The 18808-nt window shown below is 47.9% G+C and overlaps 1 protein-coding gene across 1 annotated transcript in view; it reads right to left on the bottom strand.

Annotated features, from left to right (window-relative positions):
- CFAP36 (cilia and flagella associated protein 36) overlaps positions 1 to 18808 on the bottom strand; it is a 99173-nt gene that overhangs the window by 38458 nt on the left and 41907 nt on the right. Inside the window, 1 exon segment of the mRNA XM_048842840.2 lies at positions 3688 to 3739. Coding sequence (XP_048698797.1) covers positions 3688 to 3739 — 52 coding nt within the window.

Raw genomic sequence — 18808 nt, 5'->3', positions numbered from 1 at the left:
CCCAGCATTGGAGCCCTACAATCTGACTCTGCGCCCAGCACTTTGGCGTTGGTGCAGAGCGCCCCACCAGTGGGTTTCTCCCAGCACCCTTCCCTCTCTCCAGTGCCCAAGAAGCGGCAAAAGAAACAATGCGGCACCCCAGCATCGACCACAGAGGGGAAGGAAGCTCTGGGCAAAGGACCCAGTTCAGGCCATGCACCCGCCCCAGAGCTACAAGTTAGCCCAGGGATCTGCCTCCGACTCCTGGGAGCGGTAGCAGACCCCAGCACCTACTAGCACCTTCGACACTCAAGGCCTTACAGGTAGCTAGAGACCTGATGGGCTTGCTGGTGCGCCAACACCACGCTCGGCCTTAGATGTGGCTAAGGTCCTGCAACCCAAGGGCAAACCAGCCATGGGGCCACCCCAAAGAGTGGTGGAGCGCCACCAGTCCCCAGAGCAGAGGCATAGTTCCCTGTCTCCGCAACCTAGGACCCCAGCTCCACAACCCCAGTGACCGGCCAGACGGCCCAGGTCTCCAGCACCACGTTTGCGATATCCTTCAATGAGGCATGGATTGCCCGAGTCAAGGCACTGATCTCTGTATTCCTGGTACTGGCCAGCCTCTCGCCAGCAAATGCCCCGGTGCAGGTCCCTATCACCCAGACGATCCTCAACATGTCAGTCTCCACCGGTGCGGGACCGCTCACCACCACGGCACCAGTCTCTGTCACCCTGGTACTGCTCCTTGAAAAGGCGTTGGCCCCCGCCTACCAGGCACCAGTCTCCCACACCGAAAAGTAAGCTTCCATGGCCCCACCCTGGTCCCAGGAAAATGACTGATCTGAGTCAGAAACCAGAGTTCAGCCCTTCACCGTGGATTCAACAAGACAGTGTCAGCCCAATGGAACACTTGGGGCATACCAATGATACCGGTGCCATACTCTCACCACTCCTCCCTGGCTGCTAAGCCACCTCATGCCAGCGCCAGACTCGGAGCACAGTGCAGACTCCAACACAGGGTTAAGAGAGCAGGTGTGAATACCTAAGTGTGAATGCCTAGATCGCTCCTCCCCCCCACAATGCCTTCATTGTCTTCATCACCGGACGACGTGGTGGTGAGCCCTTCCCATGCCAGCCCTCCCAATGACTTCAAGGAGCACCAGGCTCTCCTCAAAAAGGTGGCTTCCATCCTAAACCTGGAAGCTGAGGAGCTGGCACAACAGTTGGATGCTCTCTTTGACATGCTAGTGGCTGCTCCCCCCGAGTGGATCCATCAAGGGGTTCTCAAGATTGCTAAAGCACTATGACAAACCCCCTCATCCATTCCACCCACTTCCAAACTGGTGGAAAAGAAGTATTATGTCCCTGCGACGGGGTTTCAGTACCTGTATGCCCACCCGCCCCCTGGGTCGCTCGTTGTATCTGCAGCCAATGAAAGGGACAGGCTGAGTCAGGCAAGCGCCACGCCTAAGAATAAGGATGCCAAGAGACTAGACCTTTTTGGCACCTGCCACTATGACTGGACCTGCTATCCCAGAACCACGGCAGGCTTCTGCGCCTGAATCTAGCCGTGCTGCACCTGATGGCTTGGTTGCTGCATGGCTGAATGCAGAGGAACAGAAGTGCTCAGGCCGTGTCCAACTGGTCCTGTTGGGCAGCAGGAAGCCCTCCACCAGGGCAACCTACCTGGCCAAATGGAAACAGTTTACATGTTGGGCTTTGAACCACGGTCTTCGCTGCAGTTGATCCTAGATTACCTTTTGCATCTCAAGCTCCAGGGCCTGTCTCTTTCGTCGATCAAGTCCAGTTGGCAGCCATTTCAGCCTTCCACCCTCCATTTCATGACAGGGCAGTCTTTGCTCACGACATGACAGTCCAGTTTCTAAAAGGTCTGAAGCCGCTCTTCCAGCAGGTCCATGACTCCATCCCTCCTTGGGACCTGAACCTCATGCTGTCAAGGCTCACAGAGCCCCACTTTGAGCTGCTTGGTCCGTTCTTCTGCTCTCTTGGAAGATCTCATTCCTGGTGGCAATAACATCAGCCCATAAAGTCTCTGAGAAGAGCACTTACCTCAGAGCTGCCCTACGTGGTGTTCTACAAGGACAACGTTCAGCTGCGTCCACACCCAGCTTTCCTGCCCAATGTAGTTTCACAGTTTCATAACAACCAGGATATATACTTACTGGTTTTCTTTCCAAAACCTCATAAGTCACATGAGGAGTGGGGAGTACACTCTCTGGGCATCAGAAGAGCGCTAGCCTTTTACCTCAAAGGGACTAAGCCATTCCGTAAGTCGACACAGCTGTCCGTCATGGCGGCAGACAATAGAATTGCCCAGAGAATTTCATCATGGATCACCGCCTGCATCCATTTTTGCTATGAACAGGCGAAAGTGCCACGGCCGACAACTGCAGCAGCCCATTTAACCAGCGCACAAGCTCGTCGGCAGCCTTCCTGGCCCAGGTCCTGATTCTGGACACTTGCAGGGCCACTACCTGGTCATCTATCCATACATACATGTCCCATTATGCGATCACGCAGCAAGTCTGGGATGATGCTGACTTCAATAGAGCAGTGTTGCAAACCGCATGATCATAAACTCCGAGCCCACCTTCAGGGATACTGCTTGTGAGTCACCCAGAATGGAATCAACATGAGCAAGCACTCAAAGAAGACTCAAAGCTACCTTTCGTAACTGTTGTTCTTTGAAATGTGTTGCTCATGTCCATTCCATTACCAACCCTCCTACCCCTCTGTCGGAGTTGCCAGCAAGTAGGAACTGAGAGGGCATAGGGCCAGAGGCACCTCATATACCAGTGCATGAGTGTGGCACTCCAGAGGACCCCACAGCCGGTTCTATGGATACCGCTAAGGAAAAAAAATTCTGACAATTGTGCACATGGGCGCACACACACCTAGAATGGAATGGACATGAGTAACATACCTTGAAGAACAACAGTTACGAATGGTAGGTAACTGTTTTTTCTGCCAAACAAGGTACAGCAACTCTGTCATGCACACACCTACTACATAGTAAGATGAGTACGATACAACTGCTAATGCTTACCTGTACTGAAATAAAGTGTCAAAGAACCATAGATATAAACATTTTGCCACACAGTTAGATTGTAAACACTTCAGAACAGTGACCATGTTTTTGTCTGTGTTTGTACAGCATCTTGCGCAATGGAGCCTTGATTCTGATTAGAATCTCTGGGCACTATTACAACATAAATATTACATAACAGACATCAAAACCATTTTTCAAACTGGATAACTGCAACTGAGAACAAAAAATGGCATCATCTGTCCCCCTCTTCTCTTCCTGTGGTGAGCAAACAGGATGGAGCTATTTGTTCGCTTTCTCCAAACACCACATCTCTCAGTTGGCCATTTGATAGAAACGCATACTTCATTTGCACTTCCTCTTTAACACTGAAGGGAGATGTCAATGGTCTGCTTCCCCCATGAAGTTAAGACCATCATGCACATCACTGATGTTAATAATGTCATGAGAATGCACTCAAATAAAAGTGAGAGAAATAGAAACTTCAAAAGGAAAGATAGTTTAATTTATAATGGCAACAAGGAGACTTTGCCATGGACTGAAAGTTGTTATCAAGGACAAAAATATCAAAGAAAATATTGAGGACTTTATTACTTCATCATCACCACAACTGATTATATATATAAAAATGCACTCACCTCTTTAGACCTTTTCCTTTCTTGCTCCATTTCATACTCTTCCTTAGACTTCCTATAAAACAAAAAATTGAGTAAATATGCAAAAGTCCTGAGCAGTTTAAGGGCCCTACCATCAATCAAACCCTAACCCCACCCCTTGACCCGTTAAACCAAGCACCTTGACCCCATACACCCTGCCCACTTGTCACCGGAAGTCCCGCTCCATGGGGGTATTACTTCCAGGGTCAAGGCGGCCACATGACCACCCTCACCCTGCCCCTTGACACCTTAAACTCCACCCCTTGACCCCTTAAACCCTGCCCATCTGTCACCGGAAGTCCCGCCCCATGGGGGTATTACTTCCGGGGGCAAGGCGGCCAAATGACCGGAATCAAGGTGGGTCATGTGACCCCTCTAACAACTCCTCCCACTGCCCTCTACCAATCAGGAGGAGTTTCACCCCTGTAGGACCGCCCCGAGAGGAGATTTGACCAATTGGAGGGAGTTCCGGGGCAGGGTGTCCCGAAGTGATTCATGTGAACCCTCTAAGAACTCCTCCCACATCCCTCTACCAATCAGAAGGGGTTTTGGCTGCATAGGACTGCCCCGAGAGCAGATTTGACCAAAATAGGGCAGGTTCTCCAACGGGGTGAACTGCCCACAAGAGGGTCGCGTGACCCTTCTGCCAATCAGAGAACAGCACTATCACCCCATAAATCCCAGCGCCGGGCATAAGAGGCCACCTTTCACCAAGAACACGTGAGGAGATGCCACTGATGGAACTCACAAGTAACCCTGAAAATGCAGAGAGAGTGAGAAGTTGGCAATGTGAATTACCTAGATTTGGGAGGTCGGTTTATTGTGAGGAATTTCGTTTTGTCAATTTTGAGCAAATAAATCCAGTTCAACAGGTTGTTGAAGCCATACACAGAGGGCTATAGTTAGTTCTTGATGACATTAATGGTAGGGTAGGCCCTGATGATTATGTTCAGTTACATTTAGAGAGCTGTAATTTAACTAACCCTTTGTTTTCGATCAGAACTAGAGATGAGCTGTCTGCTGAGGATTTCTTAAACCAGACCTCAAAGCTGCTACAGAGCAACAGAGAGTTGCATGTCGATGGGACATTGCGCCTCGTTGTGACAGTTGTAAAAAACAGGGGTGGGGGCACTCGTAGAGTTTTAAATTCTATCCTTAGTAGTCAAATTATTCATAAAAAGAGACAATGTTTAGTAGACCTGACTTACACCAGTACCAATCTGTGTTTTGCGGGTGTGCTCTTGGCCATCATGTCCGACCGTAAACCTATGGACGTGGAATTGTTAGCGGAGGTGAGAAAGTTGCATGAGAAACTGCAGTGGTCAGATCAAAAAAAGATTATGCTCAGTGACATAGCAAGGTTTGAACAGCATTTAGGAGTCAACATACAGGTGGTGCTGTATGCGGTGAAATCAGCTGGGGCTTTTTTAAAATGGGGTGCCCAGTGTAGCCTAAGACTTATTTTATCCTGTTGCATGATGAGCATTATTATGAGATTCTGGGTATGAAAAAGTTGTTTTAGACTCAAAGTCTAAAACTTTGCGTGATAAGTGTCAGTCTTACGTGGACAAGCGGCACAAGTGTAAAGAGAGGCGGTGTAAGCAGTGTCAGGGTTTGATCTTTGGAGATGTAGACTATCACTTCTGTTTTATGGACAGCCTTAGAAAGCCCAAATCCTCAGAAAAGTATATTTTTTATGATTTCAAATGCATGCAGGAGATTGGGTTACACACTCCCAATTACATTTTTGCTATGTCCCTAAAGCCAGAAAAATCCTGGGAATTTAAGGGCGATGAGTGTATTTCTATGTTTGTTAAGACCTTTATTGGCAAAGACTTCAGGGACTACACATTCATAGCACACAATTCCAAAGGTTATGATGCGTACTTCATCGTTAGACAGTTACTGAAGGAAAAGATGTGCATAGAACTGATCACTCAGGGTAGTAAACTAATGTGTGTGGAAGTTAAGGCCCTGGGCATTCGTTTTATAGACTCTTTAAACTTCTTGCCCATGAAGCTAGCAAGCTCCCGCAGGCGATGGAGTTTGAAGGGTGCAAAGGGTATTTTCCACATTTTTTTAACACTTTAGAAAATCAAAATTATGTGGGGCCTATGCCTGGTGTGGAGCACTATGGTATAGAAAGCATGATGCCCAGGGAAAACGCAGTTTCTTGACTGGTATCAAGACCACAGCCCTGAGAAATTTGACTTGCAGAAAGATCTTACGTATTACTATCAGCAGGCTGTCAAAATTTTGAGACAGGCTTGTATCCTACACAGAAAAGAGATTATGAAACTGATGGAGAAGGGAGATATAGTAGAGAGACAACCTGGTAAATTCACCAAGATAAAACTGTGTATAGATCCATTCCGGTACATTATGCTGACATCTGTCTGCATGGCTATGTACAGGTTTATGTTTTTGGAGCCTAACACGGTAGCTCTTCTCCCTCCAGACAACCATCACAGGCAGAAAAAGAGATATTCAACCCCATCTATTCAGTGGCTCTTGTATACCTCTCACAAAGAAAATATACAAATACAGCATGCTTTACAGGGTGGGGAACTACAGGTAGGCTCCTACTTTTTAGATGGCTATGCCAATGTTGACGGGGTACGCACGGCCTTTGAGTTTAGCGGGTGTTTTTTCTGGGGCTGTGTCACCTGCTATTGTGAAAAAGCACAAAATTCTATGCCTGGGACAACTCTTGGGTTTCTTTATTACAAGACGCAGCGCAAGACCAACTATCTGAAAAGACTTGGTTTCGTAGTGAGGACTCTCTGGGAGCACAAGTGGGAGGCGATAAAAGAAACAGACAGGGAGATTGCAGATTTTTTAAACTGAGCCCAGTTGCCCCAGCCTCTCATGCCTAGGGATGCTCTTTTTGTGGGGAAGGACAAATGCTATCTGCCTGTATTACAAACCTAACCCTGGAGAAGAAATCCACTATTATGATTTTACCAGCCTGTACCCTTTCGTAAACAAAACCAAAGAATACCCTATCGGACACCCCGATGTAGTCTGAGACAAATTTGGACCCCTTGCAAATTATTTTGGAATTGCAAAAGTTAAAGTGTACCCCCCGCTAGGCCTCTTTTTCCCATTGTTACCTGTCAAGTGGGTGACAAGCTTATGTTCCCGCTATGCCGAACCTGTGCGCACTGGGAGACATGCACGACTGCACACGTTTATGTTTTTGGAGCCTAACACAGTAGCTCTTCTCCCTCCAGATAACCATCACAGGCAGAAAAAGAGATATTCGACTGATGAGAAGAGGGCCATCCTGGGGACTTGGTGCGTGGTGGAATTGAATGCGACCATAGCGAAGGGGTACGCAGTGGCTAAAATCTATAAAATCTGGCATTTTAATGAAAAATCTGATGAACTCTTTTCAGAGTACATAAAATTACACCTCCGCCAGAAACAAGAGGCTTCAGGGTATCCCAGCTGGTGCACAGATGAAGAAAAACAAAATAAGTATGTTAACGATTTCTACCAGAAAGAAGGCGTGCGTTTATGCCAACACAAGATCAGGTTAAACCCCGCTAAACGCCAAATTGCTAAACTGTTTTTAAATTCTCTGTGGGGTAAATTCGGCCAAAGAACCACCTACCCAATACCAGAATCATGAGAGACCCTGACGAACTCTTTCAGTACCTGTTTTCCCCCAACTATGAGGTTTCATCCTGCGAGCTTATCGACGATGAAACAGTGTGCGTGTCTTGGAAGCACACAGAAGACCAGTACTCTGTCTCTGGCAACACCAATGATTTCATAGCCTGTTTTACCACCGCTTATGCCCGCTGTGACAAAGCTCTGTCCTTGCCTCCATGGGTCCCACGTTTCCTGGCAGATTTCGCTAGCCTCAGAGGCTCACTGTGACCCTCCATGTAACCCTTCTTTCTCTAGAGACAAGGGTCACTGTCTACTGAGCCATTTTCATCATAAGCCAGCAAGGGAGGTGAGGAGAAGTTATCCTTCCTTGAACAGTCTCTGTTGTCTCCCCGTCTCAGTGATTACTCAGGGGGCAAAGGTAGGGGGAGGAGCCCGGGCCCACCCTCTACTCCAGGCTCCAGCCCAGGGACCCTAATAGTATCAGCTATGGTAGCTGACCTTTTAGAAACATGACATGTACAATTCCCTGGGCTACTTCCCCCACAGCAGCCCTCACTTCCTCAAGCTCCACTTCACCCTTACCTCAGGGCCTCCTTCCTTGTGCCTGATATGGTGTGTACTACTCAGCCTCTCCAATAGCGCAACTTCCTTCCACAGCTACTGACCTGCCCACCCACCTGACTGACTAGGAGGCTTTTAACTAGTTTCAGCCAGCCCCTGATTGACTTCAGGAGTCCCAATCAACCTAGCATTCTCTCTGCCTTCTGGAAAGTTCTTAATTGGCCCCAGGTGTCTTAATTGACCTGGAGCAGCTTCCATTTCACTTAACCTGGTACCAGGGATTTGTTTAGCCTAGAGCTAATATATCTATCTCCCACTACTTTTCTATAGCCATCTGGCCTTGCCCCGTCACATATCCCCAGCCCTCCCGCTCAACACCATAGAGTTGGGCAACTTGGGACGCCAGGCAGTATGCTCGTGACAGACCATCAGCATTGCCATGGTGGCATCCAGCCCTGTGCCATATGCAGAACTGGAATAGCCCATCCGGGGTGGAGAATGCTGTCTTTTCTTTAGCTTCTGGGCAAAGATCTGTACTAGCTCCTTAGCTATGGTCTTGGAAGCTGTGTTGCGTAGGGGAACAGCTTCCGGGTACCGGGTTGCATAGTCCAGTACAACAAGCACATGTTGGTGGCCCCGAGCTGTCTTCTCTAGGGGCCCTACCAGATCCACGGCTATCCGTTCGAAAGGATCCTCTATTATTGGAAGAGCTATCAAAGGAGCCCACAAGTGCGGGGGAGGGCTATGTAACTGACACTCCGGACAAGAGGTGCAGTATCGCCGGACATCTTCATGTACTCCTGGCCAGAAGAACCTCCGCAGGATCTGTGCCTGGGTTTTCTCTACCCCTAGGTGTCCTCCAAACAGGTGACTGTGGGTGAGACTCAATATGGCTTTTTGATGTTTTCATGGCACCAGAAGTTGTTGTATCTCTTGCTCCTGCATTTGCACCACGCGGTACAGGAGATCTTTCTTCGCTATAAAGTAAGGTCCGGGACCCTGGATCTTCCCATCCATGGTATCCCATCGATCTCGGCCACCTCTTTCCTGGCATTATCATATCTGGGGTCCTCCACCTGGTCCCGTCCAAAAGTCTCTCTCCCAGGACTAACCTGCCCAAGCTCCCAGGGGCCAGCTTCTGCTTCTTCCAGCGGCTCGCTGCCATCAGGGCTGGGGGCAGCTTCTGGCTCACCTTCTGTGGTGGAAGTTTCTCTGTTGGCTGCTCTCGTCCATCTGCCTACTAGGGAGGTCTTCTGGCCCTGGGTCAGGATCCAGGTTCCCAAGGCCTTCGCGGCCTTCCTCTCTTTATTTGTCTTCCGGGTCTTTCGGGGGGCTGAGAACAGATCCTGAGAAATCTCAGCGAACATCGGGGGTTGACATTCCCCCGGTGACAAGTCGCTGTCCTCAAGGTCCCCACCTCCCTCCAGCCTCTCCGGGGGCAGTAAATTATCAAACCCTGGATCGTTCCTCCCAATGACTACAGGATATGGAAGTTTAGGAACTACGCCCACGGTCACCTCAGTGGGGTTTCCCTGAACCTCTATCTCCACTGGGATAGTGGGGTAATGGCTCGCGGCCCCATGCACACACGTCACTGCTACGCGTTTGGCTTGTAGCAGCTGACTACTTTTTACCAGCTTACCCGATATGAGGGTGATAGCACTCCCAGAGTCCACAAGCGCTGTAGTCTCTGCTCCATTTATCCTCATTGGCCTGGTGTAATTATGTGGGGCTAATGCGACCCCCACGAGGTGGATAAGGGAGCATGGGTCCTCCCAATCCCCCAAGTTATACTGGATAGGCTCCTTGGTGCTGGGACACTGTGCTGCTATGTGTTCCCACTCCCCACATGCATAACATCTATAACTGCTTTTAATCACTCCCCTAACCCGGGGGGTTAGGGGGTTTAGTCTCAGGGTTCCCCCCCCACCCCGCCCTCAGGCCAATCCCTTCCTTCTGGGGTCCCCGCTGGTTTTCGGCCCCCCCTTCTTCCATCTAGGACTCCCCAGGGGTTTGGCTGCCCAACCTTCCAGGGTCGCAGTCAGGTGCTTGCTTCGAAAGGGGCCTTCCTTGGGTAGTCGGGTCAGTTCCCTGGCTGTCATCCTTCTTTCTACCAGTGTGATCATCTCGTCGTACGTGGACGGATTGTTCTGGCCTACCCATTTGCGGAGATCCGGCGGCAGTCCCCACATGTAATGGTTGATGACCAGGGTCTCCAAAATCTCCTCTGGCCTGCACACCTCGGGCTGTAACCACTTCCGTGCGAGGTGTATGAGGTCAAATAGCTGGGACCTCGGGGGTTTGTCCTCCTGGTATTTCCACCATGGAACCTCTGGGCCCTTTCCGCTGCCGTTACCCCTGATCGTGCTAGGATCTCTGCCTTCAGATGAGTATAGTCAGTGGCATCCGTGGCAGGCAAGTCAAAGTAGGCCACCTGGGCCTCTCCACACAAAAAAGGGGTGAGAATGCTGGCCCACTGCTCCTGGGGCCACGCCTCACGCTGAGCAGTCCTTTTGAATGAGAGGAGATATGCCTCTACATCATCTCCTGACGTCATCTTTGGCAGACAACCAGTGGCCCTCAGGGTTCGCGTCCCGTCGGACCCCCAGACCTGGGTGGTGAGGATCTTCAGCTGGTCCACCACCTCTCTCAAGAGGGCACGATCTTGGGTCGCCTGGCTCATCAAAAATTGATTGGTTTTCTGCTGTAGCCGCATAGACTCCTGTTGTGCCATTGCCTGAACCCGGGTGGCCTCCTGCTGGGCTGCCATGGCTTGTACCAGAGCTCTTACCACCTCCTCCACTGTGGTACAAAGCAAACAAACAAAAACCAAAAAAAAAAAAAAAAAATCCAAAACCCCAGTGCACTTTTTTTTTTAAACCTCTTTCTTCCGCCATGCTGTGAACGAAGTCCCATTCCTGACACCAGTTGTGACAAAGCTCTGTCCTTGCCTCCATGGGTCCCGCATTTCCTGGCAGATTTCGCTAGCCTCAGAGGCTCACTGTGACCCTCCATGTAACCCTTCTTTCTCTAGAGACAAGGGTCACTGTCTACTGAGCCATTTTCATCATAAGCCAGCAAGGGAGGTGAGGAGAAGTTATCCTTCCTTGAACAGTCTCTATTGTCTCCCCATCTCAGTGATTACTCAGGGGGCAAAGGTGCAGGGGGGAGCCCAGGCCCACCCTCTACTCCAGGCTCCAGCCCAGGGACCCTAATAGTATCAGCTATGGTAGCTGACCTTTTAGAAACATGACATGTACAATTCCCTGGGCTACTTCCCCCACAGCAGCCCTCACTTCCTCAAGCTCCACTTCACCCTTACCTCAGGGCCTCCTTCCTTGTGCCTGATATGGTGTGTACTACTCAGCCTCTCCAATAGCGCAACTTCCTTCCACAGCTCCTGACCTGCCCACCCACCTGACTGACTGGGAGGCTTTTAACTAGTTTCAGCCAGCCCCTGATTGACTTCAGGTGTCCCAATCAACCTAGCATTCTCTCTGCCTTCTGGAAAGTTCTTAATTGGCCCCAGGTGTCTTAATTGACTTGGAGCAGCTTCCATTTCACTTAACCTGGTACCAGGGATTTGTTTAGCCTGGAGCTAATATATTTATCTCCCACTACTTTTCTATAGCCATCTGGCCTTGCCCCGTCACACCGCTTAGAACTATACAGCCTCCTATACAGGTTGCAAGAGTGGTGCCTGTACCACGACACTGACTCTGTGATAATTGTGAAAAGGGAGGGTGACTGGAATCCCCCTCTGGGGGATTATTTAGGGGACTGCATGAGCAAGATCCCGCCAGATCAACACATCACCAAGTTTGTGTCGGCAGGCCCAAAAACATACGGGTATAAGCTGTCGGGAGCAAAGGCCTGTATGAAAGTCAAAGGTATTACCCTGAACGTAGCAAACTTTGAAAAGATCAACTTTGACAGTTTGAAAGATCTAGTCCTGGACTATTGCACGGGCCTGCGAGAAGACCCCTCAAAAAAGATAGAGGTGCAGCAGCCCTCTATCGTAAGAAACAAAAATCAGTGGCAAATAGAGACAAAACCCCTTAAAAAAACACAGAAAGTTGTTTACAACAAGAGGGTCCTAGGAGAAGGGTTTAAAACCCTGCCCTACGGCTTTTGAAAAATGGATACGAAGTGGAAACATCCCTTTTCTGCAATTCTTGCGGGGCCTAGCAACTGCGGGAAAAGTTACTTTATAAAAAATGTATTGGATAATGCCAAACAAACATTGTCTGTTATGCCTGAGAATATTGTGTGGTGTTACAGTTGTTGGCAACCTCTGAATAAAGAACTGCTCTGTAACTATCCCTTTATCAATTTTGTGGAGGGGCTGCCTGATGCTTTGGATGATGACAGTTTGTTTCCTACCAATAAAGTAAATGATTATCATAGATGATCTGATGAACTCTGCTTGTGAAAGCGATGAAATTGAGAAAGCCTTTACCAAGTATGTGCATCACAGGAACCTGAGCATTATGTATATAGTTCAGAACATATTTTGTCAGGGGTAAAAAGAGTCGCACGATTAACCTAAACACAAAGTACATGGTTCTGTTCAAAAACCCCAGGGATAAATTACAAATTGCTACACTCACTCGGCAAATGTACCCCAGGAAAGCTCAGTTCTTTCTAGAAGCTTTTGAGGATGCTACCAAAAGGCCTTATGGCTACCTGGTGGTGGATTTAAATGCTTCCACACCAGAAGCTTATAGACTAAGAACTGGTCTTTTCCCTCCAGACTGGCCGGCGGTTTATACTTTGAAAAGAACAACAGCCAGGTATAAAAAGAGATGAATTATTGGCAGGCCCCTTTTTAACAGCTGGGGCTGCTGACTGAAAACATGTCTAGCTGCGTGAAGAGAAACCTGGTCCTTTTAAAATTACTTAGCAAATCATCCCCGCAACAAAGGAGGGCTATACTGTGCTCGGCCTCTGACGATCTAGTCGCGGCCATCTCAGAAATAGCACTCAATACCTTAAAAGGAAATGTACCTTTAACACAGAATCAAGTGCGTCTGCTGAAAAAGAAACGCACGCTTATAAAAACTTTGTGTAATAAAAGGGTTTCACTTAAAAGAAAGAAGCATCTGGTGAAACAGTTTGGGGGGTTTATCGGACCTCTGTTAAGTTTTGCTATTCCTCTGATAACGGAGCTTTTAACTAATCGATAATGGAGTATGCAGAAAAAATGTACCTGGTGCCCAGCCGCCAGTAGGAGCAATTAAGGGCTCCCCCTCCGGCAGAGGAAAATATCAGAATGACCACAACTCACTTACTGGATGCTGAAATGAAGTCTGTTCTTCAAAGAACTGACTTAGCTGAATACGAAAAGGCAAAACTTTACAGCACCGTGCCTCAAAGGTAGCTAACGTACGTGAAGCAGAGCGATGTGGATAAAGGAAAAAATAGGTCTGTTTCTACCGGAACAGGAAGAGAGAGTGACTGCCAAACCCTCAGAAACACCAAAGACCTCAGACTCTGTTGCTCAGGAGGTGTTGGATAACGTGAATAAGCATTCTAAGAAAAATGCATTAGTATTGCTAAATAAGCTGGGCCAGGATAAAAATCTCTCTTCATGGAACGATAAAGGGTCTTTTGTGTACAAAGGCTCTTTGGTTAATGGTTCTAACATACTCGACTTAGTCAGGGCCATCACCCAGACACGCTCTGTTCCTAGCAGACGTGTGCCTAAAGGATGGGATGTGTTTATGAATGCCATGGCGAAACTGAACATACCATCTTCCATCATGGGCAACACGGCCAACAGAGATTTTTTGGAATGCCTCAAGGCCTCGACTGCCGACCCGGGGTGGCTCAAGAAACCGTGACCCCTTTTTTGCCATCTAAAAAAAGAAAATTGGCTAAAAGAGCTGAATGGCTCAGTGTGTGATCCTTTTCACGTTCTAAATTTTTTTTTAAACTGGTAATGTTTTGCTTTAAATAAAACATTTCTGTATTTTTTTCTGAATTGGTCATTGTGTTTTGTTTGTTTTTCAAAACCCGCCAAACATCAATTGTCTTTAAACCCCTCACCTGGGGTGCTTTATTGGGTAACATGACTATGAAAATCGTTGCAAGATACACATGTCTGGGCTTGTTGAAACATGTTTTGAGCAAGGCTAGGCATGCCCAAGAATTTAAATTTATTTTTTACAAAATTCATCACCATCCAGTCGTTTTGCACTAAGTCATTAGAATACAATTTTAAAATCCAGTCAAAAGATAAACCCTTGCTACGATGATGAACAAGGTCAGCTCCCAGACTACTGCACTGGGCAGCACAGCATGGGAAGGAGGTGACCAGCCCTCTGTGAAGAAAGTAGTAGTTCGGGACTATTTAGAAAAGCTGGCCATGCACAAGTCCATGGGGCCGGATGCGTTGCATCTGAGAGTGCTAAAGGAGTTGGCGGATGTGATTGCGGAGCCATTGGCCATTATCTTTGAAAACTCATGGCGATCAGGGAAAGTCCCAGAAGACTGGAAAAAGGCTAATGTAGTGCCAATCTTTAAAAAAGGGAAGAAGGAGGATCCTGGGAACTACAGGCCAGTCAGCCTCACCTCAGTCCCTGGAAAAATCATGGAGCAGGTCCTCAATGAATCAATTCTGAAGCACTTAGACAAGAGGAAAGTGATCAGGAACAGTCAGCATGGATTCACCAAGGGCAAGTCATGCCTGACTAATCTAATTGCCTTCTATGATGAGATAACTGGTTCTATGGATGAAGGGAAAGCAGTGGACATGTTATTCCTTGACTTCAGCAAAGCTTTTGACACAGTCTCCCACAGTATTCTTGTCAGCAAGTTAAAGAAGTATGGGCTGGATGAATGCACTACAAGGTGGGTAGAAAGTTGGCTAGATTATCGGGCTCAACGGGTAGTGATCAATGGCTCCATGTCTAGTTGGCAGCCGATATCTAGCGGAGTGCACCAAGGGTCGGTCCTGGGGCCGGTTTTGTTCAATATCTTCATTAATGATCTGGAGGATGGTGTGGATTGCACCCTCAGCAAGTTTGCGGATGACACTAAACTGGGAGGAGAGGTAGATACGCTGGAGGGTAGGGATAGGATACAGAGGGACCTAGACAAATTGGAGGATTGGGCCAAAAGAAATCTGATGAGGTTCAACAAGGACAAGTGCAGAGTCCTGCATTTAGGACAGAAGAATCCAATGCACAGCTACAGACTAGGGACCGAATGGCTAGGCAGCAGTTCTGCAGAGAAGGACCTAGGGGTTACAGTGGATTAGAAGCTGGATATGAGTCAACAGTGTGCCCTTGTTGCCAAGAAGGCCAATGGCATTTTGGGATGTATACGTAGGGCCATTGCCAGCAGATCGAGGGACGTGACTGTTTCCCTCTATTCGACATTGGTGAGGCCTCATCTGGAGTACTGTGTCAAGTTTGGGGCCCCACACTTCAAGAAGGATGTGGAAAAATTGGAGAGAGTCCAGCGAAGGGCAACAAAAATTATTAGGTCTGGAACACATGACTTACGAGGAGAGGCTGAGGGAACTGGGATTGTTTAGTCTGCGAAAGAGAAGAATGAGGGGGGATTTGATAGCTGCTTTCAACTACCTGAAAGGTGGATCCAAAGAGGATGGATCTAGACTATTCTCAGTGATAGCAGATGACAGGACAAGGAGAAATGGTCTCAAGTTGCAGTGGGGGAGATTTAGGTTGGCTATTAGGAAAAACTTTTTCACTAGGAGGGTGGTGAAACACTGGAATGCGTTACCTAGGGAGGTGGCGGAATCCCCTTCCTTAGAAATTTTTAAGGTCAGGCTTGACAAAGCCCTGGCTGGGATGATTTAGTTGGGGATTGGTCCTGCTCTGGGCAGGGGGTTGGACTAGATGTCCCTTCCAACTCTGATATTCTATGATTCTATGTAAGAAAAACAAGCAGTGATAGCCGCAGCTGACGGAGCAGGGGTCTTGTAATTGTCTGTTGTGAAACACAATGTCTGTGGCATTTTTGTTTTAAAATTTCATAATGCTTTTAGGAAACAACACACTGTTTGGGGGGGTGCCCATATGAGTCAAAAAACTCTCCATGGTTACGCTCCACCAGATAGAAGGTGAGCCAGTGTTCACCTTGTGTGGATGCGTGTTGACCACCAAACCTAGGGGTCTCTGAGACAGCTTGCCACCAGGAAGCCAATCGCAAGGAAACACATCTAAAAAATTCTTTTTCGTGTAAAGGTCTATTGATAAGACACGTGAGAGCTGCATGGTGTCCATGTTCACATGTAGTCAAACGGAACGTTTCTCCTCTGATTTATCTCTATGATGTTGTCAAAAACCCCATACACGATCATATTGATGGTAACGGTTAAAGCCTTCCCAAAACGTATTTCTGCTCTTAGGTTCCCAGTTTTAATCAGGGAATAGTGATCGGCGCATTCCTGGTGGGGAGACAGGTCAAAGCAAACAAGGCGTAACCCTGTGCAAACTCCTCACCGTCGATTAACAGAGAACAATCTTTCATGTGTTTACCAGCTGTCTGTACCAGATTCATGTATTCTCTCACACAGCGTCCTGCCTCGAAGTCTGGTTGCAGAGGCTTGGTTGGTATCTGGTAACCATCCACATACAAGGCCACAAAATTAATATCATAATGCTTAAAATGAACAGGATTTTTAGCGTAACTTCTGCTAAAGGCATCATTATCCACAAACCCTAGGACAAGCATTTTGGGTAACTGTCCCAAAAACAGGTTCTCCTGGTTACTGACCCTGCTGCCCGCAGGGATGCTAAACACTTTCATTCCCACATGGTCCACGGGGTATTTAGCATTAGTGGTAAGCAGGGCCTCAGCGTGCCCCAGATCAACGCTCGGGGCCACCCGTACTTTCTTCACAAAAAGGGATGCTGATAGAATGCGCAGTTTAAAGTCTTCAGCTGCACTGCACATTAAACAGAAAACATCTTTACTGCGCGTCAGTTTAATTTTCACATCCACTCCGTTCAACAATAGTTTTTCTTGAAAAAACAGGTCGCTGTGTAGATGACTCGTCAGCCTTGCACACCTCACAAACCCTAGATTCCCGCCATCCAACTCCATTTCTTCCTGTTTTCCGGCAGTGTCTTTGTAAAAGAGGCCGGCAGAAAATTGTGTGGCGAGGGTGTCGTCGCTGTAATTGAGCACCGATTCTATAAAGGCCCTGTAAAAGTAACAGTTGTTGCTTTGGCTTACAAGGCGGTCTCCCAGCGTGACATCCAGCTGACTAAAAATAGAGGCCACGGGGTAATTCACCAGGCCCACCTCAGCATCCGCGGCGAGTTCAGTTCCGTCTCCTTTTACAATCTTGCAACACAGGTACAACAGCGTGTTGTTTAAATCCATATAATCTATGCCATTCCCTGCAATAAAAAAGTCAATGGGGGCAGACTCCATAATGGCCGATAGAGGTGGCACCTCGATGTAGATGCTTTTCTCAATGCTGGTCTGCATAGGGGCTATTTGGAACAAGTCTAGTTCGGATTTGATGCACTCTTCAGACCCGCAGTGAACGAAAGCCACGTTGATTAAAATATCTCTCTTTTACCAGGTGGAGAGCGTCTCCTCTTTCGTCCAGGCTTCCTCTTGGACTTTCGCTTATGGCCGGCCCTGCGCGTCAAAGCCCTTCTTTTAAAGGGCTTCGGGGGACCAGTGCATTGCGGGTATGACACATTTCTCTTTCTCTTCCTCCTTTTAACGTACATCAGCCCCGATCCTTCCTGTGAAGCTGTATTCCCCACCTTCTCCAGAACAGCGCAGGAGACATGGCCTACCATGTCTTTAGGTATGTTTTGAGTGGCAGTTTTTACATGGGGTTTAATAATCTCTATCCCCCTCCTCAAAAGTGGTACGGCTTTTCAAAAGAAGCTATGGAATATTCCACCCACGCCCACCCCGTCCATCCTGGGGGCCCCATGATATCTAAAAAGGGCATATCCCCCTGGGCTTTGTAATAGTTCCTGTAGATGGTGGGGTCGCCATAATTTTTTAGGATCGCCATAATAATGTTTTGCTTTTTAGAAACCTCACTGTCTCCGGGGACGCAGGTGTAGCTTGATGATCACCTTGCCAAAGCGAAATGAGACGCTTCTGTTCTGATCTGTCTTTATTTCAATGGTAACGGTGTCGATGTGGTGTTTACTGATAGGGACGTAATGAGGTTTATCGTAGGTAATGGTGACAAACTCATTGTTCCTTCCTCAGACAGGGTCAGAGTAACGGGGGAACAGAGAAGTCCCCCACAAACTGATGTTCTACGATATCCGTGTACGGATACAATGAATTAAAAGCCCCTGTAATGTCTGCCGAGAAGGGGAATTTTTGGATGCTGCGTTTGGGACCCAAGCCCAGAATGTTAGCTAGCTCCCTGCTGGTAGAAAACATATAAGTAAAATCGGTGGATTTAAATCTAATTTTTCTACCCACAGGGTCATAGTTCATGACCATCTCAGGCGGTCCGGGATGACGAGCCATGGTACTGTTCATATGATCCAGTAGTTTGGGTATGGATGAGTAATAACCTTGTCGTAGAATGAAACTCCATGCCATATCTCCAAAGGTGATTTCAAAAGGGGTGTCTTCGTTGATAGTGTTCCAGCTGTGCGGGTATTGTATTTCCACTAACCCCACCTCCCAGGCACCCGGGAGATCCAAGGGCTTAATTAGCCGTATTGGAAAGTTCGAGCTGGTGTTTTGGGAAAAAACGGCAGAGCTGGCGTTGCTGGGCAAAGTAATGTAAAACCCGTCATCGCTCATTTTTTCTCTCTCTCGCTCACTCTGACTTTACAGGAGGAATAACTTTTTTTTGTTTGTTTTGGGGTTTTTTTGGTTGTTTTTTTTTGTTGTTGTTCGTGTCTAAATATCACAGAGTTGAGAAGCTTCCACCCAGCTGTTAAACTTATCAGGCCACCCC

This window comes from Caretta caretta, chromosome 3 (genome assembly GCF_965140235.1).
Source record: "Caretta caretta isolate rCarCar2 chromosome 3, rCarCar1.hap1, whole genome shotgun sequence".
Taxonomy (NCBI): domain Eukaryota; kingdom Metazoa; phylum Chordata; order Testudines; family Cheloniidae; genus Caretta; species Caretta caretta.
The sequence above is the reverse complement of the archived record's forward strand: the minus strand, read 5'-3'. Positions and strand labels throughout refer to the sequence as shown.